At 40.0% G+C, this 23,258-nt stretch overlaps 1 protein-coding gene across 1 annotated transcript in view; it reads right to left on the minus strand.

Moving 5' to 3' along the window:
• LOC306857863 (protocadherin-15-like) overlaps positions 1–23,258 on the minus strand; it is a gene marked incomplete at both ends in the record, with an annotated part of 196,347 nt that overhangs the window by 133,979 nt on the left and 39,110 nt on the right. Inside the window, 4 exons of the mRNA XM_079398102.1 lie at positions 10,079–10,249; positions 12,160–12,270; positions 13,342–13,461; positions 22,608–22,763. Coding sequence (XP_079254228.1) covers positions 10,079–10,249; positions 12,160–12,270; positions 13,342–13,461; positions 22,608–22,763 — 558 coding nt within the window. The remainder of the gene's footprint in view (positions 1–10,078; positions 10,250–12,159; positions 12,271–13,341; positions 13,462–22,607; positions 22,764–23,258) is intronic.

The following is a 23,258-nucleotide window of genomic DNA, read 5'->3' on the forward strand; positions in this document are numbered from 1 at the left end:
AAAAAAAAAATATTCTTTATCAGCATCTATGGTTCCATGAGGAACCTTTAACATTTATGAAACCTTTACATTCCACAAAAGGTAGTTCTTTAGATTATTAAAATGTTCTTACAAGTTGTAGGTGGGAAGTTGTGGCCTAATGGTTAGAGAGTCGGACTCGTAATCCAAAGGTTGCGGGTTCGAGTCTCGGGCCGGCAGTGATTGTAGGTGGGGGGAGTGAATGTCCAGCGCTCTCTCCACCCTCAATACCACGACTGAGGTGCCCTTGAGCAAGGCACCGAACCCCCAACTGCTCCCCGGGCGCTGCAGCATAAAATGGCTGCCCACTGCTCCGGTGGTGTTCACGGTGTGTGTGTGTGTTCACTGCTGTGTGTGTGCACGTTGGATGGGTTAAATGCAGAGCACGAATTCCGAGTATGGGTCACCATACTTGGCAGTATGTCACTTTAAAACTAAGAAAATTATTATTTTAAGAACTATTAATTTAAAGGTTCTTTGGGAAACCCAAAATGGTTCTTCTATGGCATTGCTTTAGGAACTCTTATTTTCAAGAGTACAGGCAAAAATCAAAATGTGGCATCGCTTAGAAAAGTATAGTAGCACACATTCTCAACAAGCCAAAATATTGCACAAGTTATGCACCAAAGTACCAGGCGTAGTCTTAAAAAAACAACACTACTGATTTAAAAATGAAGAGAACACCGATTTACAGAACTGTGAGTCAGATATAAGCATGAAACATTATAAATAAACTCCAAATACACTGCAAACTACAAACACCAAATTCAAGGAAAAAGATAAGATTCAAGACTCAAAGTTCATTTTTCATTTCAACAGAACAGAACACGCTGCCCAGTCTCGGCTATGCTGCATAAAAATGGTAACTGGACAAGCAAATGCATGTATTCCTCCTAGACTTAATAAGCAGCAGCAGAAAATCAGCATGGTTAAGATTTATTTCTCATGGTTGCCCTGTAATTCCCAGCCCCTGCAATTATAATTCTTCTGACAGCAGTAAATCACAAGCTCGTGGGGTCTTCGTTGGGTGTGATTAGATATAATACTCCCTCAGTCATCCATTATGCACACAAATGCTGCATGTGTACAGTCCTGGGAGAAAATACTCAAGGGAAAATGACTTATTTACAGTAATATATTTGATATTACTTATGCAAGTCATCGTAAGCCAAAGTAGCTCACAGTTCATTTGAATCTGTCCTTGAAAAAAAACAACTAGACTGTAATGCAGTGAGCTTTGTTTCATATTACCTAGAGCTATGTTTGTTCACATAAACATGAGTATCAATATTTTGAAATGCACAAAAAATTAAACTAAAACACATACAATAGGCAAAATCATATATTTTAGAGTTTGGGACAAACTTCATAAGACATCTTCTAAACCAACCTCATTTAAATAGCAATACTTTCATTTATTTCAAGTTTAATAATTTAGTAATTAGTAAGTACTTATTTGATTTCAGATAATTGTCCAGGCAATTTTGTGTGTGTGTAAGTTTTAATTTTAATATTTCTATCTTATATTTATATTTCTGCTTTACATCTGTATCCATTCATAGGTATAACTCAAATTGTGCTGTAATTACAGTAGGACCTGATCAAATACTGTATAAACAGTTACCAAAAGTCAATCCTTATCACTAATTTGTAAGCAAAAAAATGCTAATTGTCGAGACAGACAGCAAGAGTAAATTTCAGGACTCTATATTGTGTCAGTAAAGATTAATTTTGTTATTATATATGGACAATTATGAATCCAAATGGATGAGCCATGTTTGAATCCAGCCACTGTAAAATACAGAAAAACACACATATATTAAGTTGCATAATAATGGCAAAATTTTAAATAATTAAACTATATGAATGTGGAATAACTGAATCGTAATAAAAGTAAATGTTTATTACATATACCTGTTGCTGACATTTTTCAACTTTCATTTTATCATGTGGCCATAAATTTGCTTCTTTCTTTTTCTTTTTTGTTATTCCCTCCTGCAGAATGAGAGTTTGGTCTCATTCAACAGCTACACAATAGTCATTTTTTCAGCCATTTTTCCTAACCTCACGTAGTTTGACAGCCAGTAATATTAGTGATTGACAGCAGAACAATAACCCATGACGCACGCACTTATGTCACATGTCAGTGACAAAACAGGCAGCTAATTGTGGACTGTTGTTCTGTTAGTACAGCATTTACCAACTGAACACACTCTTAACATTCAATCATGACCAGTGTTGGGGGTAACGCATTACAAGTAATGCAAGTTACGTAATAATATTACTTGTTTTTCAAGTAACTAGTAAAGTAACGCATTACTTTTTAATTTACAAGAAGATATCGGAGTTACTTTTTTCCCATTTATTGACTGATTGCGCTGTGAACATGCTGTTACTGTAGTTCTAGACTAAATGCGAATGTGCATTAATTCATCCCAACCCGCAAAAAACAGTTTTAGTATTCATCAAAATGAATTAAAACAGTGAAATGCAAACTCAGAATGATGCAAACCTGCAATAATTAAATATGTTAAACAACACAAATGTATCTAATCCCATTTTATAAACCAATGTCTTTGCTTCTGTTCAAAATTTGGGGGTTTGGTAAGATTCTTTAGATTTCTGAAAGAAATATCTTGTGCTCACCAAAGCTGCATTTATTTGATAAAGGTAAAGTAACATTTTATTAATGGTTTTTGCAATTCAAACAAACTGTTTTGTATTTTAATGTTTTAAAATGTAATTTATTCCTGATGTTATTCATATCTGAATTTTCATCATAACTCCATATATGATCCTTCAGGATTCATTCTAATATGCTGATTTGATGCTTAAGAAATATTTATTTGTATTACCGATGTTATGTTGCTTATTTATGACCCTGAGTGTTCAGGGGGGTGAGATGAGCTTGGTCCATATGGAATCTTTGATCCCAGTCTTTTATTACAGTAATTAATGAGGAACGTGACTCATTACTGGCGTTTTATTAACCTCCCACCATGAGCTCCCAACAGTGGGCCGCTGAAGCAATAAACTGGCCAAATAACCAAATTAGAATATCAAAAAGTGTTATCATCACTGTTCGCTGCCCTTTAGATAAGACTGGCCTGACTCCAGGATGGTTTTCCACAGAGAGTCCACATGCATCATCTACTCCAATATAACATATTCAGACCCCTGCTAGGATAAAAAATAACTTATTAAATATAGAAGAAAAAATATATATGTTTTAATAATCTGTTTGTTGCCTGCAAAATAAAAGTTTACATAGCAAAACATTTTTTAAATTATTCATTTTTTAATTATTTAAATAAAATTATTAATAAAATTGCGTATTCTTGTTTTATTGTATCTCGGTAAATTAATGACCAATTTTAAAATTCCTGATAAATTTGATAAACATTAAAACATTAGATGTCTAGATATTATACAATCTCAAACACTACTTAAAAACATAAAAAATGTGCTATTTTTATACAGATTTTTAATTACTAATTATAAGGTAATTAGGGTTAGGATAGGGTTTGGTTTAGAGTTACTTGCACGTAATTATGCATAATTTATTGTTATTATAATAGTAAGTATACGTAACGTGTAACAAGGACACCTTTTAAAGTGTTAACAAAAAATTTAATATATAAATATTACACATATATTACTTATACGATACAATAATACATATATCATATACAAACATACATAGATAGATTTTAGCATTTAAAACTGCAGAACCCTCTGTGATAGACTAATGGATGCTCTCGACACATGAAACGCACATGGCAAAAGTAGAAGGTTACCTAATCATCACCATTACAGGATTTATGAAACAGCACCTGGATCACAATGAGCGCTGCTGTCTCATATCCTTTCAGCTGTGTGGTGAAATGGGGAAAAGCCATTACAGCAAATCCTGTGCGTGTATGCTCAATAATCATCCATATGTGGGAACGGTAGAGGACTTCACATAGCAGCCGTGGCTCAGCCAAAATGGCCAGTAGACTCGGAAAAAAGCAATTAATTTCTTCAGTCCTGGATCCCTCTATGTGGCATTTACACTCATTGGTTTCCCCAAAGGTATTTGACTTGGTAGCTGCAGTATCCATTTCAGATGGCCTACGCGGGGGAAAAGATGGCAAACACGAGGCGGTCGCCACTTGAGGCTGGCTTTGCTTGACCTTTCATGTTGTGTTAGGAGTGGAGAGGCTCTCAGAGACCGAATAAAACACCTGTCAGACATGATCAGTTTGTCTAGGTGAAAGCGTCTACGCTCCTAGCACACGCGACTCTGCTGTGCAGGAGAGCAACAGATGTGTCTCTCTTCTGCTGATTTGCTGAGAGAGATGTCTCTTAAAAAAAAAAAAGTTTTTCAGAGGATTGAGAGGATGCTGTAAATTTGAGGTTAGGTATGCTTGCATGCATGCATATTGCATATATATACAGTGAACACAGCTGCAAAGATCATCGGTGCCCCTCTCCCCTCCATCCTGGACATTTTCCTTACACGATGCTCCAGCAAAACCAACAGCATTGTGAAGGACTCCACCCATCCCTCCCACAGTCTCTTCCAGCTCCTACCATCAGGAAGACGGTACCGGAGCATCAGAGCCCGCTACGCCAGACTGCTCAACAGCTTTTTCCCCCCAGGCTGTGAGAGCCCTGAACTCAAATCACCCTGCCTCCCTCTGAAACCCCATGCAAACCCCTACCTCCTGAAACATGGACCACCCCCCCCAACCTACCACACCAAAGAAAAAACTGTATGGAACTTTTTTTTTGTGCAATTCGAAGTGTGCTACACACAGGTAAGTGGGCCTGTACAAACCACCTGTAGTAACACACTCTCCTCTATGTGCACTAGACACTTTACACACACTGCTGCGCGTACACAATCCCACAAAAGACTCAGCGATATATGAATGTTTACATGCTCATGCACTACAAATCATCCTGCACTGTTCCCCAACCAGCTGCTTGACTCAAAATGTCTCTCTTTGCACATGTACAGTATTTGTGAAGCATTCGTATAGTTTGTATTTTTTATCCTTTATTCTTTTAGTTTGTATAGGGTAAATGCTTATATATAGTATACTTATAGTTAATGCATTATGATTTTTGTCATATCCCTCAGTCATACGTAAAGATTTATTTTATTTCCCACTTTTGGCTAAATTTATTCTCCGAAGGTGCCTTTTTTTTATCTAGCAAGAACATGGGCAAAATAATTAAGTACATGAAGTACTTCAATCGGTCTGTAGCAGAGGGACCGATATACTCCAGGAAGCACATCATGAGATGAGCGCAGTAGGCAGTCAGAAAAAGAGAGAGAAACACAGAGGAGTGCAGACGTGTTAAAACGAAAAGGGTACAGACAGAGGGGGGCACATGGAAGTGAAAAGGAGGCGAGCTGTAGAGTGAACTGATGACCTGGGTAATGCACACAGAGTAGAGTGCAGCTCCTCTGACAGCTGATAAAGGCAGCTGAGCTTTAGAATACCTAATCATTGGCCACGCACAACACAGGTCCTCTAAAATGTGTCCTTGGATGCATCTGCTGGCCCGAAGTCAAACGGCTCAAAATGTTAAAGTAAACATGATTTAGAGCACCTCTTTGCTTTCAGACAAGCATGGATAGGGCAAATGGGCTGAAAGAGCTAAAGAGCTAATGCACTAACACTAACACGATGAAAGTCTAACAAAAAGCTTTTAGCTTGCTTTTACTACGGTTGGGGAAAAGAAAATGTGATACAAAAGTTTTATGTTTAATGCAACTTTTTTTTCTACATAGAAGGACTTTCTAAGCCTAATTAACAAATGGAAAAAGTGTGAACAATAAGGAAATAAGTCATGCTATTGTCATAAAACTGAATGCTTCCGCAGTGAGAAGTAGTAGTGCTAAGAATTGCTTTCCTTGTTTAAAAAAGTTTTTTTCAGTATGCTGTTAACAAGCTATCTGTTTTACATTTAAATTAGAAACATTTAATCAATGAATCACCGTCACCTCTCATGTTTGAAGTGTTAAACTAATTACCTGTGAATTATCAGCCTCGTAATGCTTTTAGCTTTCCATGCTTTTAGCACTATTATCATGCTTTGCAGACTGACAGCTTGACTGTATAAACACACTGGGTTTTATAACAAAGAAAAAAGTTATTATGCATAAAGAGATTTGCTAGATTTTTATCTTTGAAAGAAAAAAGAAATAAAAAAATCTGAATTTCTTTAATGTAGCTTCTTAAATGTGTCCAATCAAAGTCTTATGCAACTAACCACATGCACACACATTTCTTTATATTACATAAGGCTTATAACCCAGCAAAGTTATATTTCTTGAACAACCAACTGGAGCTGCTGTGATGACTTCATAATTTAGTTTATCTACCTTTTAGATCGCATTTAAAGTCATATATACGCTAGAACAATATAAAAGCTATAAAAACAATATCAACTTGTTTAAAATGTCATTTAAATGTGAGTTCAAGTTCAATATGCTGTTGTTGTTTTCTACACAAATACACTCTTAAAATAAGGCTCTTTATTGGCATCTATGGTTTCATGAAGAACCATGAAGCTTTTTTTTTTTTTTTTAGAACTGTTCACTGAAAGGTTATTTGGGGAACCTAAAATGGTTCTTCTATGGCATTGCTGCATAAAAAAAAAATATATATATAATAATAAAATATTTGTGTGGAAGAAGACGTTCCAGAAGAATGTTTATGCCACTTGCCTGCACAGAAGAAAGGGAAACATTGTGGCTTTTTCAGTTAAAATATTGTCCAAAGAGTGTGTATTGTCAGTCCTCTGTCGTGTGTGTCATGTGTTCCTGCCTCTTGTGTCCTTATTTGGTTTGTTTCCTGTCCTCGTCTAGTCTGATGTAATCAGTTAATTCTTGTCTAGCCGTGTTTGTAAATTGTCTGATTATCCTGTGTATATTAGTCCTGTCTGTTCTGTTAGATTTCGTCTGGTCTACTCGTTACTCCCCGGTGTTCCTGTCTGTGTCTTTCTTGCCTTGTGCTGCCCTGATGTCGACGTTAAAGTCTATTGTTTGAGTTTACGTCCCTGTGTGTGTGTCCTTGATCCTCCCTGCTCTGTGCACCGTGACATGTATGTCTTTCCATTTTATAAAGCCACAAAGCAACATGAATGTAAAACACACTGGCGACTATAGGCATCTGAATCATGGGGGGGGGGGGTGGATAGAGAAAGAAATTGCAATACTGGTTTCTTGCTCTACTTGCAACAAATTTCTGCTCCACTCATCATCTCAACTGTGAAGCAAGGTGGAATGACTATATTGGTACAGGAAGGTTTTTTTTTGGTAGAGGCTTTCTATCACTGAGGAACAAATTAATTCCAAAGTGTATCAGAAAAGTGTATAGCGGAATATTAAAGCACCTGTCTGTGATGTAAAACTTCAAAGCTGAGTCAAGCAACATGGCAATAACTCATTATAAAGAAGTACACCACCAACAGAGTGACTCAAACAGAGGAAATTTCCTAACATCAATCCTGCCCAAAGCTGTTGCGGTACCAGAAGCAGACCAGACGAGCAAGATGTCCAAACAAATGTAACGGCTGAGATTAAAGGTGCAATAGGTGATTGTTATTTTTTTTTATTCTGGTTGAAAGTCTCTTCACATCCTGATAGGAATCATTATGTTAAGTGGTCTAAAAGTATTTATATGTATTTACATATATTCAGTGGAAGGTGTAGGACAAAGAAATGTTCGTCCAATCAAAACGCTCGGTCAACGTATGTATTTGCATACCTCTGCGCACCCTGTTCGCGCAGACACGATGCGTCATCAGCGGGTTCATGCATGCTGTGCAGACAGAGCGAGAATGGCAGGCAAACATCAACAACCCGATCTTCCTTCCTGGTATTGTAGTACTTTTACTAACTGTGCTATAAAGTTTTCTCACCGGTGAATGACACATGACATAGCCCAGCGGTTCCCAATTCCAGTCCTCGCGTCTCCCGCTCTGCATATTTTGCATGTTTCACTTAGTTAACACACCCGATTCAGATAACCAGCTCGTTAGAAGAGAGCTACGTGCATGGAATGTGTTCCGATTGACATGCTCCCTACACAGTGTTCATTGCTCCCTACTCCCTGAGCAGGGGAAATCAGTTGAAGTTTATTTCACTTCGGAACATTCATTCACGGATTTGAGCTACCCAGCATCTTCACACACAGACAAAAATTACTAGAGAAGTGTGAATTGTGACATAATATACCTCTGTAAATAAATACAATTTAAATTCACGTCTTGAACACTTTAATGCCCTTTGCATGGAACACCTTTTAGCTCGCTTTGAACTGGAATCATGGCGGAATATCTGGTGACGTCCACTTCACAGGGCACTTAATGACTTACCGTCGAACAGAACAACCGTCGAATGTGATAAGATATACAGTACATATGAAATGTGCAGAGCGGGGAGGGCGTGAGGACTGTAACTGGTGACCGTTGATGTAGCCTATTGTAGTAATTGAATGCTGTCTCTGGTATTCTGCTCTTAGAGCGTATGTGCTTTCAGTAGGCGTGGCTTTGGACAGCGATTGCTGGGAGGGTGGGACGTTCGCTTTCAGGCTAAAGTTAGCATTTTCCGAATTCTCCTATTGCACCTTTAAAACCAAAAACGGAGGTTCAAAAAGGTCCTTTTGTGCTATCGGTTAATGTTAACTAACATTGTTTTAGCAAACTTTCACTCTTACAACTTTTATTCTGGTAGCTCACACTTTTCATGAACTCTCAATAAATAAAATTAAGTTATGCCCTACCCACTTCATTGATTAACCCGTTTTGCTTGTAAACACATCACATTATTGGAGTAAAATAGGTTACGAATGCAGCTTCATGCAAAAAAAAAACAAAACAAAAAATACAACAATGAGCAATATTCAAGTAAAACATCATTTCACTTTGTTGAGAGTTGGCTGAAAATAAATCAAGTTTTCAATACATCAACCAAATCTGAAGCTAATAGAAATGCTGATTTAAGGTTGTATGCCCCATGGCCATAATTTCATGTTTTTAAAGAAGCATTTATCACATAAGCCGGGTGGCGATATCCTAGTGCTCAAGGCTCTGTGCTGGTGCTGCAAATATTGCAGGTGCAATCATAGATAGGGGTGACCCGTGAACTGAGTTACTAAAAACCCCATCACCACTTTGCCCTTGAGCCAGACAAAGTTTAGCACAAAAATAAGACTTTTGTATTATTTACACTTTACATTTGCATTTTGTTGCATACACATTCACTCTCACTCACAAATGATCCCTTAATCATCTAATTTATATATATTAAGTGTCACTTCAAAAACAAATTTTTGGTGGTAATTAAAAAGTAATGGCAACATAACAGCAACCTGTTTGTCTCGTTGTGAGCCACAAAATGGATCTTATTCAGAACTGTGTCCGTTTTGTTTTTTCAACTAGTGGAACCAGAATTGCTGTAATGGCATTTAAATATGGATTTTAATGCCAAGTAATCATACACCAAGACCCAAACTGTCAAATTCACCAAAATGAGCAAGTCATTTTTAATGAATTGTATAAAAAAAAAACAGTTTGCAGTTCTTGGTTTATTCACTTAACTGCAAAAAAAATTACTCTTATGAGCCATTTTTCATATGTCCATCAAAAGAATCAGTCTTATACTGATAAGTGAGTCTGTTTGAATCAGTTTAAGGAGTCACTCCCTCACCAAATACAGTAGGTTCTTCACTTATTTATTGAAACGCAAGTCATTATTTCCAACATGTCCAACTCAAAATGAACTAAAACGTGTCAGATTTCTCATGAGATTAAGTAAGTAACAGAAAAGAGAGAAAAATAATCAAAAACTCCAGATTCAGAAATGAAACAGCGCAAAGCAATTTGGTCTGTCAAGTAATAAAGATGTTTTTCAAGACCAGAAATGCAAAATACATTTCAGTCAAACTACAAACCAGTGCCAGTTAAATTCTCGGGCTGGAGCTACAATATATGAGAAGACTTAACACAACTACTCAACGTAAGACACAGCTGGAAAAGCACAGGATAAGGAATTGCTCACCGGATCTGTGAGCTCCAGGATGCTGGCGCGGTACGTAAGAGGTTTGCAGTCACGGGTGTTGTCTACCAGGCTGCAAGGCAGAAACATTGGGCCCAGGTCATCCCCATCCAACACATCCACCGTGAGCGTGGTGGTGGCGGTGAGCCGGCCTTTTGGGTTTGGAGCTCGGTCCTGAAGGGAAACACAAACTTTGGACTTAGGGATGGAGTTTGAATCCAACAAGAATCCAAACTTAAACACTAGCCAAAAAGACTCTCCAGTCAAAGTCAAAATAAGACATTTTCCTGACAGCAGGAGAAAACAATGCATCTCACTTACTCTTACAACCCCCCTCACTTCAAGTCCTACATTTTTTGTGGTTAATTATCTTGTTTTACTTGGAGTGAAGTTGATTGCAAAAAGCATTTCATGTCAACATCAAGTCCAAGATACTGAAAGGCGTGGTCACATTAGCAAAAGTTTGACAAATTTTTGCAGGCCAATTGGGTCTGTTATCTATTGTCAAAAGCATAGAGATGTATCTCAGCTCATCCATAGAGTAAGTCACTTTCAAATCAAGCAGCTTTCTTTTGGTCAAGGCGATGAATTCATGTGATCAACTTGAACCTACTCCAAAATATGTGTGGGGAAAACTTTCACCCTCAAACTAAATTCCCAGTTGTGTGGATTCCTATTAAAATGACTGGATTTAATCGATGACAATTAGCCAACAATAGTAAATTTGGCCACACCTTAAAGGCCTTTCAACAATGAGCGCAAAAAAAAATTATGATGCGATGAAAACCAGTGTAAACAAACACAGAAGAAGAGTATGCTGGATAAAAGAGTGGATGCTGAGTTCTTGTTATTGTTGGTATTTGAGAACAGATTTATTCTTTCATGTTCTTCATACAGAATAACATTTCTAATAATTCTCCACTGAATCATGTGATCTGTAGAGCACCGTCCGCGCGAGTGTTATGAGTCAGAGCGCGTTCACTCTCTAGATCTTCCATATTTAAAAAAATAAATAAATCGAGTGAAATATTTTTCTACACATGAAATATGAAAGCAAATAGACATGATTATGACAATATATTTTCTGTATGTGTTTTGTATGCAGCTCATGGTATTTTTATAGCATTAAAGGATGTTTTTGACAAATATTAGCAGTGTAGCGTTATTAAACATACAAAGAGTGCATGTGTCTGCTTATTATATTATCAAAATCAACTATAAATCACAATCAGAAGTTATTACAAGCACTCGATGATGGTTTAAAGTGGGCAAGCAAATTTATTAATTATACATTTTCAAGTGTAGCTTGATGCTAATTGTACTTCTAATTATATTTTAGGATGTAGCCTATTCTTGTAAGCAGAATAGTTTGTGTTTCTGGTGTAGAACCGAGCTTTGTTTATCTTAATTTAGATGTTAAATCCACATACAAGACACATATCTGAGGAAAAATACATCGTTGGTGCAGGCGTGAATTAGCAGAAGGCGAACATTCGTTTTGCGCTCGGTGTAAAAGCAACATTCGTCGGCGATTCGCCTCGCTTTTCCGCATCGCGCTCAGTGTGGAAAGGCCTTAAGACTGCAATTATACTTCAAAACGACAAGTACCATAAAAATAGTTCTACTTCATTCCAAGTCTTCTAAAGCCTTCACCTGAGGAACTGACTGAAATTTAAGTCCAACCAATGACATCTAGCCTCACATATTATATGTTAAAAGGCATTGTCAAATCTTTTAAATGAGATTTGAGGGATTTGGAGGAGATTTCCAGTGAATAACAGCTTCAATGTCAGATTGTTCCTCACACAAAGTTCTCATACAACTTCATAAGAAGTCCTTTCAGTTGTATAAACTACTTTTTTAGTTCTTTTTTGAAACATTTTTTTTTTTAGTTTGACAGAGAAAAATTACCATCTACTTTTGTTTTATGGACAAAGGAAGCTTGTAAACTCTGTCTAACATCTCAGTTTGTGTTCCACAGAAGAAAGAAGAAGACACAGGGTTGGAACAACATTGAGTAAATCTTTCATTCTTTTATCTACTGTATCTCTCCCACTGCTTCTCCTCCTCCCGCACAGACTTACATTGGCCTGAATAATGACCAGGTAGCGTGTGATCTCTTCATAATTCAGCCTCTCTCTCAGAACCACTGATCCAGACAGGGTGAGAGGGATGTCAAATGTCCTGTTTGTGGTCTGTGGAGAAGAAAAGGGTAGGTCAAAAGGGTTTCACTCTTAAAACACACACATACACACAAAGGCTCACACACTCCCAGCCTCATGAGATATTCATAATCTATCTGCTTCAGTGAGAAGAGAATGCTGATGGGACAAAACTGCTTGACTTTCAAAACCTCCTCACTCTGTTTAGCAATACAGGTGGAGACGTAAAACTTTAAAAGGGACATGGAGACATGAGGCTCCTTGCTCTTTTGAAATCCAAAGTGTTTGATGTGCAAATAGTGTAAAACCTTAATTAGGAAGTGAACATACAGTAGTCTTGTATAGCCAGACCACTGAATACCAGCATAAATGCTTGTAAATATTGCAGGTTATTCAAGTCAAGAATCCGTCACTTGAACTCAGTTATATTCAGAATATAGCAAACCAAGTCAACTTCGGTGTGTGACTTTCATTATTTTGTACTATGTCTCGAATTTTTTTGTTAAATTCATATTTGTTGTATAATGTTATTGAAAAATGTGGTTTGAAGTGTTTAGCTCTTCTCACTCCACTTATGGTAATAATGCCGCTCATTAAGAAGCAGTAAGAGAATGTCACCCATTTGCATGTGTAATACCACCACATTCATTTAAATGATTTTCTGAAGTAATTTTATTTGCATTTCATGACTTCTCTGCTATATTTTATTTGGTGCATCTATTCCTGTATGGTCTGAATAATTTTATGTTGATGAACTGTGCTAAATGATGCTCGGCGATAATCAATGATGCACAACAATGTATTCACCAAGGTTCAGGTGTAGTAAGGTTGTGAAGTAAATCAATTCAAAAGCACCTGTCAGAAACTCTCTGTACTCCATTTTCTTTTTTTTTTTTGTTTAAAGAAAAAGAAAAGAATACAGATATGTGTATATATATATATATATATATATATATATATATATATATATATATATATATATATATATATGCAGTATATACAGTATATATATATATATATATATATTTATTTTTTATTTTTTTTTTTTTAAATAACATCCTCTCACAAACACATGCACACAAAAGAAAACTGAAAAAGAAGTACCGGATCTTTAGGGTTGTACTGAATGGTGTATTCAATTTGCCCATTAGGACCATCATCAATGTCAACAGCCCCATTATTCCCTGTAAAACCCGAGAAGATGGTGGTTCCGACAGGCGTTAGCTGAAAAAGATAAAAACACACGTTATGGAGAGTAAAACATTTCATATCTTTAAAACTGCCTCAGTCGGCCGCCCATCAGCGTGAGTGCGTTTTCATCCTGAGTGATTTCATAATCTTGTGCTTGATTCTTGCTGCTGGTAAGTTGGTGGACTAGTTTATGCCTCAAACGTCTTGACCATTGAGTTAAACAGCACTCCTCTGAGGAAGAGTTTGATGGACAAGCTCTTGTAAAGTAGACAGTGCTCGCTTTCTTCATCGCTCTCATTCTGGCTGTCATAACGAGGTCCTGCTGTGGTGCGGCTCTCAGAAGTGCAAGGAAAAAGAGGAAGTAATAGGTACGAGTCTGCTGCGGAAGCTAGAGGCACCTGGGAACTCAGATGTTAGTTCCTGCGCCGCTACTCTGACGTTCTGACAAGACATATTAGAGAAAAAAAAGACAAAATCCTGACAACAAAACTGAGAAAGAGATTTAAGACGCTTCAGAAAGCCTTTAAGATGAAAACGCCCGCCATCGCAGTCTGAAGAAAACTCTTCGACCGCTGTCATAAAGAGGTCATGTACAGCTATCACATTGAGCTGTGAACAAAGAGTAATTAAACAGCCTGTGATGCAAAATGAGCTCCAAGAAACAATATCCTGAGTGGATCTGACAGTGTCAAATAGAGAACAATTGTACTGCTATGTTCATATGTTCCACTACAAGTGCCATATAGTCTGGGAGAGGAACACAACTACATTTTTTTCAGAAGTGTTATGCTAGCATAAGTTATGGTAAGTGTTATGCTTTCAAAACAATGAGCTAGTGCCACATCGCTGCTTTTTTGTCTTTTTTTCCACGTAAGCAGCTTGAGTGAAAATATATTTAATAACTTTCATGTAGTTAGCTACTTTTTGTGTGCAGCTTGTGGTAGTGTCAGATAGACATATTATTAATCTTTAAACATTATTAGTCTTATTATCACTGGAGAAAGTGTAATGGTCAACTTGGATCATGTGTGTCTTGGTCACCAATCACATTACAGCCTCAACGTCACTGAATTTGTAATTTTACACATCATTAATATTGTCGCTGATTTATCTTATAAAACAGCATTTTTTCAATGTAAACTCTAAATAAATTAATCTAAAAAGAATGTTTAAAGGCAGACTGTTGATGATTAGCCAATAGGCGGTTGATTCATAAAAACAATAAGCCGGTTTCCAACAAAAGTTTATTCAGAGTAGTGAAGCCTCCTCCACTGACATTCATTCAAAAAAATACCTCTGGCCTCCTTCCCTGAGGTATGTTCCGTTGGCTTTTTTTTTTTTTTTTTTTAGCTAACCTTGGAGGCTTGCCTTCAAGCAGCTTTGGTAGGGTACAACGGAGCTAAAGGCACACCTTTCAAGAGATTTCCCCCCCCAAAAAAATTAAAATTCTGTCAACATTTACTCAACTCGTGCTACCAAACCCATAAGACTTTCATTCAACTTTGAAACACAAATTACAGATAATGGAACTTTGATGTTTCTGTCCCTCCACTGAAAGTCTATGCAACCAAAACATCCAAAAAATGTTATAAAGGCGTTGAACAGTTTAATCCAAGTATTGCTTTACAGTCCATCCATCCATCCATCTTCTTCCGCTTATCCGGGGCCGGGTCGCGGGGGCAGCAGTCTAAGCAGGGATGCCCAGACTTCTCTCTCCCTAGACACTTCCTCCAGCTCTTCCGGGGGGACACCGAGGCGTTCCCAGGCCAGCCGGGAGACATAGTCTCTCCAGCGTGTCCTAGGTCTTCCCCGGGGTCTCCTCCCAGTGGGACGCGCCCGGAACACCTTCCCGGGAAGGCGTCCAGGAGGCATCCGGAACAGATGCCCGAGCCACCTCAGCTGACCCCTCTCAATGTGAAGGAGCAGCGGCTCTACTCTGAGCTCCTCCCGAGTGACCGAGCTTCTCACCCTATCTCTAAGGGATCGCCCAGCCACCCTGCGGAGAAAGCTCATTTCAGCCGCCTGTATCCGGGATCTTGTCCTTTCGGTCATGACCCAAAGCTCATGACCATAGGTGAGAGTAGGAACGTAGATTGACCGGTAAATCGAGAGCTTCGCCTTGCGGCTCAGCTCTTTCTTCACCACGACAGACCGGTACATCGACCGCATTACTGCAGAAGATGCACCGATCCGTCTGTCAATCTCCCGTTCCATCCTTCCCTCACTCGTGAACAAAACCCCAAGATACTTAAACTCCTCCACTTGAGGCAGGAACTCTCCACCAACCTGAAGTGGGCAAACCACCCTTTTCCGACTGAGGACCATGGCCTCGGATTTGGAGGTGCTGATTCTCATCCCAGCCGCTTCACACTCGGCTGCAAACCGTCCCAGTGCCTGCTGAAGGTCCTGGCTTGATGAAGCCAACACGACAACGTCATCTGCAAAAAGCAGAGACGAAATCGTGTGGTCACCAAACCTGACACCCTCCGGCCCCTGGCTGCGCCTAGAAATTCTGTCCATAAAACTTATGAACAGAACCGGCGACAAAGGGCAGCCCTGCCGGAGTCCAACATGCACCGGGAACAAGTCTGACTTACTGCCGGCAATGCGAACCAAGCTCCTGCTTCGGTCATACAGGGACCGGACAGCCCTTAGTAAAGGACCCCGGACCCCATACTCCCGGAGCACCCTCCACAGGCCGCCGCGAGGGACACAGTCGAATGCCTTCTCCAAATCCACAAAACACATGTGGACTGGTTGGGCAAACTCCCATGAACCCTCCAGCACCCTGTAGAGGGTATAGAGCTGGTCCAGTGTTCCACGGCCCGGACGAAAACCACACTGTTCCTCCTGAATCCGAGGTTCTACTATCGGCCGTATTCTCCTCTCCAGTACCCTGGCATAGACTTTCCCAGGGAGGCTGAGAAGTGTGATCCCCCTGTAGTTGGAACACACCCTCCGGTCCCCCTTCTTAAAAAGAGGGACCACCACCCCGGTCTGCCACCCCAGAGGCACTGTCCCCGACCGCCACGCGATGCTGCAGAGGCGTGTCAGCCAAGACAGCCCCACAACATCCAGAGACTTGAGGTACTCAGGGCGGATCTCATCCACCCCCGGTGCTCTGCCACCGAGGAGTTTCTTGACTACCTCGGTGACTTCAGCTTGGGTGATGGACGAGTCCACCTCCGAGCCCTCAGCCTCTGCTTCCTCAATGGAAGACGTGACGGCGGGATTGAGGAGATCCTCAAAGTATTCCTTCCACCGTCCAACGATATCCCCAGTCGAGGTCAGCAGCTCCCCACCTCTACTGTAAACAGCGTTGGTAGGGCACTGCTTCCCTCTCCTGAGGCGCCGGACGGTTTGCCAGAATCTCTTCGAGGCCAGCCGATAGTCCTTCTCCATGGCCTCACCGAACTCCTCCCAGGCCCGAGTTTTTGCCCCCACAACCACCCGGGCTGCAGTTCGCTTGGCCTGTCGGTACCCGTCAGCTGCCTCAGGAGTCCCACAAGCCAGCCAGGCCCGATAGGACTCCTTCTTCAGCTTGACGGCATCCCTTACTTCCGGTGTCCACCACCTGGTTCGGGGATTGCCGCCTCGACAGGCACCGGAGACCTTACGACCACAGCTCCGAGCGGCCGCTTCGACAATGGAGGTGGAGAACATGGTCCACTCGGACTCAATATCTCCAGCCTCCCTCGGGATCCGGTCGAAGCTCTGCCGGAGGTGGGAGTTGAAGATCTCTCTGACAGGAGACTCGGCCAAACGTTCCCAGCAGACCCTCACAGTACGCTTGGGTCTGCCAAGTCTGTCCAGCTTCCTCCCCCGCCATCGGATCCAACTCACCACCAGGTGGTGATCAGTTGACAGCTCCGCCCCTCTCTTTACCCGAGTGTCCAAGACATACGGCCGCAGGTCAGATGAAACGACCACAAAGTCGATCATCGACCTACGGCCTAGGGTGTCCTGGTGCCACGTGCACTGGTGGACACCCTTATGCTTGAACATGGTGTTCGTTATGGACAAACTGTAACTAGCACAGAAGTCCAATAACTGAACACCACTCGGGTTCAGATCAGGGGGGCCGTTCCTCCCAATCACGCCCCTCCAGGTGTCACTGTCGCTACCCACGTGGGCATTGAAGTCCCCCAGTAGAACGACGGAGTCCCTGGTTGGAGCACTTTCCAGCACCCCTCCCAGAGACCCCAAGAAGGCCGGGTACTCTGCACTGCCGTTCGGCCCGTAGGCACAAACGACAGTGAGAGACCTATCCCCTACCCGTAGGCGCAGGGGACGGGTCAGACTAAGAGCGGTTCAAAAACCCCCTTATGATGGACAACATTCAGAGGACCGTGACGTCGCCCGGTATGGCGCAGCCGGGGCCCCACCCTGGAGCCAGGCCCGGGGTTGGGGCTCGTATGCGAGCGCCTGGTGGCCGGGCCTCCCCCCATGGGGTCCGGCCGGGCTCAGCCCGAAGGAGCGACGTGGGGCCGCCTTCCTGTGGGCTCACCACCTACAGGAGGGACCGTAAGGGGCCGGTGCAAAGAGGGTCGGGCAGCAGTCGAAGGCGGGGGCCTCGACGACCCGATCCCTGGACACAGAAGCTAGTTCTAGGGACGTGGAATGTCACCTCGCTGGCGGGGAAGGAGCCTGAGATTGTGCGTGAGGTTGAGAGGTTCCGACTAGAGATAGTCGGGATCACCTCTACGCACGGCTTGGGCTCTGGAACCACACTCCTCGAGAGAGGATGGACTCTTCACCACTCTGGAGTTGCCCATGGTGAGAGGCGGCGGGCTGGTGTGGGTTTGCTTATAGCCCCCCAGCTCAGCCGCCATGTGTTGGAGTTCACCCCGGTGAACGAGAGGGTCGTTTCCCTGCGCGTATATTGTTAATTTTAATTAGTATTATTGGTATTAGTATTACAATTATTAGTATTAGTATATCATTATACACCACACTTGGCCACACGTCACTTCCTTCCTTTCATTAGATTTAATTAAGAGGTGATATAAAAATCCCTTTTTATGATTAATACACTTACATATGCTCTCAAAAAAAAAAGGTACAAAAGTTGTCACTGGGTCGATACCCTTTCAAAAGGTACACCTTTGTTCCTAATTTACCCCTAAAGGGTGTATATAAATTAAAGGGGTCATGAACTTGCTTTTTATTATTTTGTAGCTACTGTTCTCTGAGGTCCAACAAACATGGTTTCAAGTATAATTGTGGATTCAATATAAATCTATATCACAAACAACCTTAGTGCCACACATAGACCTTCCAGGAGCCACATCACCTAAAGTGAACATTAAAACACCCTCACAATAGATGATTTGGTGGACTAGGGTCTTTGAAAAAATAAAAATACTGCTGAAAAAAATAGAGAATACTTTAACTCAACAAAAGATTACCCTCACCCCAATCTATGTACCCTTGTGATAATATTGGCCATCACTAGGTCAGTTTTAGCATTGTGGGAATTAGGATGGCTTGTTTGATAGGGCAAAATCAAACAAGCCATAAAACATCATTTAGAATTAATAGGCTATTTATGTCCTATTTTTGACCCTCCTCATCGAAACGCTCCATTTGAATAGGTGTGGTGGATTGTAGGCTTGGAAGAGTATAAACACAGTTAATCACACTTGTGTGGTGCGACATCGGATAAAATATAGTCAGCACAGCTTTTAGTTTCAATCTTTCTGTAAATCCCACATCGAATTGTGCCTTGTTTGTAAATAAATCCACGGTAAAATGAAGTGAACAAGTTCTTACTGACATGATCTGGAAATTCATTAAAAATAAAGCCCATCAAATAAAGTTTATTGTTTGTTTTCTGCATAGAGCTGCGTTTGCCTTTCTCGTCATTTACCAACTACATGCGTGAATCGGTGGGCGGGGCTAAACAGGCAGTGATGTAGAAGCAGGCGTTGTTCTTCTTCTGCGAAGGCAGTGTTTAGCTACACTATTACATCATAAAGTGGCACATTCTACAACTTGTCATTTTGGCAGACTGGCTTCAATTTAAGCTGTTTTTAGGCTAACGAGAAAGTTTTGAGTTCTGAAACTTACAGAATGTCAGCACAATGACCTCTTATATGTCAAAATATCAAGGGAATTTTGATTTGAGACTGCTGGAAAGTTTCGGGAAATTGACTGGAAATGTTATACCCCTTTGCAATCATATTAGTACCTAAATTGTGCATGTTAGTACCCTTTGAAAGGGCACCGTCCCAGTGACAGCTGTGGTACAGTTTTTCTGATAGTGTAGACTGCATCAACTATAGTAAATCGGAAGCTTCAGTCCAGGGAATGTTAATCTTGAAATATTACCAACAATGAAAAGGTTGCTCTACATGTTTACTTCATAAAAATAATTTAAAATTTCACAGAAATAAAGACGTGTACCACAACCTTAATGTGGACATTTTTACAGTTATATTGAAGGCCTTTTACATACTAAAAAAGTATAATCTATCCATCCGATGACGGAAGACATGTAGTGCATTGTTTTCAGCAAATATTTCATCATGTTGATCATTTAGAGGCCTTAGAAAATCATGTTTCAGATATGATACAAAGGCTTTATGGGACTGAAACATTGATGACTCGTCCAATCAAATGATCTCCTGAATGAGATTGTCCTTTCTGTTCTCACAAGTAGCAAATCATGTTTCTTGGCACTGATGTAAATAAAAGGCTAAAAGCAAATATAGTCATGACTAAAATGGTACACAACAGCCTTCAGCTTGACAATATTCACACTATAGCACAGCCTCTTGTAGCTTACTGTTTCAGACATCTGATCAATCTCAATAGCTGTAGGGCAAAAGGACATTAAGTTAGTGACACTGATCAATGGAAAGTTAATCTGAACTTCTCCCCGCTATAACTTCATGGCATCTGCAGCCACTCAGTGAACACGCACAACCCTTTAGCCATTTAGACCGGCTTGCAATTCAATCCACACGTCCATCAAATGCTTTTTTCCCCAACATAATTATTTACTTCACCGTCTCTCTTAAACTCAGCAGGCTGCTTCAGCACTCGGCGGACTTACGTATATAATGCACTCTGCAGTGCTTGTTGACTGATAGACTGAGCTGTGTTAGTCCCCCTTATCTGTGCGTCAGTCAGACATTGCAAACTCCGGTTGAAATCGATAGTGGGCAATACAACCTGCCGCTTTTTGAGGCCACTCGAGAGGAGGCTGCCTGCCACTGAAGCTGCCTCCTAATGAGGGAAATCTCAACTGACAGCTCTCCGGGGAACAACTCTCAATTAGCTGAAAGCCACACATTCTCCATGCAGTCAGTCCAAAGTGAGAAGATCTCTGGAGACCGAGGCAGCATTCCTACAGACTCTCCATGACACTACATGTTGAATGTTCTCGGAAGCTAATCCAAAGCGATGGTAAAAATAAAAATAGGACTAATGGATTTCCAGAAACGGACGCCGTTTTTAATGGTAACGACTGAGTCATAGAATGCGACGTATCGTGACCGTAATGGCAGGCCCACACGAAATCTGCACCATGAAACTGGCATTACTGTCATTCACAGTCAAAAAGTTTTACATCTCAACTCCTGCCCTTTGCATATCTCTTATTTCGGACTAAGTAATAATGAATTTGAATACATTAACTTACATTAGTTTGAAATGTTCCATCTAGCGCTGTCCATATCTTTGTCCTTTAGACACATGGAAAATGAAGATTCTGTTTCTCAGGGCTGCAAATGTTCATGGCTGTCGCATGTTCATCATAATTAAAATATATATCCAAAATACGTTCCAGACAGCTCATATAAACCAAATAAAAAATCTCACCTCTATTACTTTATAAAAAGGACTTATTATTTCTCACATAGACAGTATACTTTTTTATTTGTTTCAATATAATGTAGAACTTCACATTACCAGTCAAAAGTTTGGAATAACCTTGAAAAAATATTTTATGGTCACCAATACTGGATTTATTTCATTTTTTTTAAAGTTCAAGTTTTATCAATTATTATTGGAATAATTAATCAATATTGATATTATTAATTACAATAAATTCATATATACAGTAAATCATAATTATAATTATTATTAATATAAATGTTGAAAAACCAATTAGTTCTGTTTAATATTTTTACAGAAAACATTTAGGATTACTTGATGAATATAAAGTTCAAAAGAACAGCGTTAATTTGAAATAGAAATATTTTGTAACATTATAAATGTGTTTAGTGTCACATGAGTATTTATTTATTTTCTTAATCTATGTCACATTTTCCACCAAAAAATATTAAGATACATTAAAATATTAAGAAACATTATTCTTGTTATTAACAATGATGAAAATAGTTGTGCTCCATTTTCAACAGTTAACAAAAAGAACAATACAAATAATATTTCGAGCGCAGCAAAAAAATGATGTCCGAAGGATCATGTGACACTGAAGACTAAAGAAATAAAGACTCAGCACTGCAATCGCATAAATAAATTATACTTTAAATATATATTCAAACTGAAAGCAGTTCTTTAAAATTGTAAAACATTTTACAGTAGTACTGTTATTTTTACTGTATTTTTGATCAAATAAATGTCTTAGTGAGTATACGAGACTTAATTATTCCAAACTTTTGACTGGTAGTGTATGCCAGAATACATGGACTTTAACTGCTGTGAATTGGGAAGCAAAAAAAGAGAGGCAGAGTATATCAAGAAAGAGTATATCAGCCAAAAGCGTGCATACCGAGCAACGGTGCAATGGGAATACAGCCATAACGTATGGTGGAAAAACACAGAGAGGCTAAATAAGTCAGAAAAGGTGACTGGCAGATTTATTCAGTGAGCTACAGCACTTCTGGAGTAATTACACAGCAGTCAAAGACAGAGAAACGTTAACAGATAAATGCTTCAGCTCCAAAGCCCACAACTGCATTTCATTTACCGCAAAATAACCCCGTTGTGGGTAAACCATCACACTGGCACAATCCCCTGATTGAATTTCCAATTACAGCTGGCAAGTGTTCAGTTTTAGCTAAAGCAACTCACTTCAGCAAACTTCTAATAACGTGTGCTCCAGAATGCCGGTGACGTCAATGTTCTCCAGAAACTGTAGTAAAGTAACTCATGAAAAAGTCATTACAGCTACAGAAGAAGAACAAAAGAGGCCCTGCTAAATAGAAACTCACCTCATTAATCGCTACATAGTAGCGTGGCTGCTGAAAGCGTGGGGTGTTGTCGTTTCGATCCCGTACGACTATCCGCACCTCGTGTAGGATCACCGTGCCAACGAGCTCATTAGTACATTGAACCTGCACCACAATGGACTGAATGTAGGAGGGAGGCTGAAAGACAAAAATAAAAGAGACAAATCGAGCAAGTTTATTTGCATGGTGTGCATTCAGCAGACCGACCGAAAAATGACCATTTGCTTGCAGTCTATTGTGAAGCCCATTACAAAGTGCATGCTGTGAACAACAGATTTCCAAGTAAAAGAGAGGAACTTTTTTGTTTTATCATAGTTCTGATTGAACCAAAAAAACTCTTTTGGATAGAAAGGGTCCAAAAGTCCGAGACCACCAGTGGATTTTTTTTTCTTCATTACAAGTTATATTATCAGCAAAACAATTTTAAGATTTAGAAAATCCTAAACAGGTTCATGTTTTATTTCTATGTTTAAAGGAATAGTTCACCTGAGACTTAAAGGCAGATATTGCTCACTAATGGATCCTCTGCAGTGAATGGGTGCCATGAGAGTTCAAACAGCTGATAAAAACATCACAATAATCAATAAGTAATCTACCCAACTCTAGTCCATCAATTATTGTGTTTCTGACGCA

This window comes from Barbus barbus (genome assembly GCF_936440315.1).
Source record: "Barbus barbus genome assembly, chromosome: 38".
Lineage (NCBI taxonomy): Eukaryota > Metazoa > Chordata > Actinopteri > Cypriniformes > Cyprinidae > Barbus > Barbus barbus.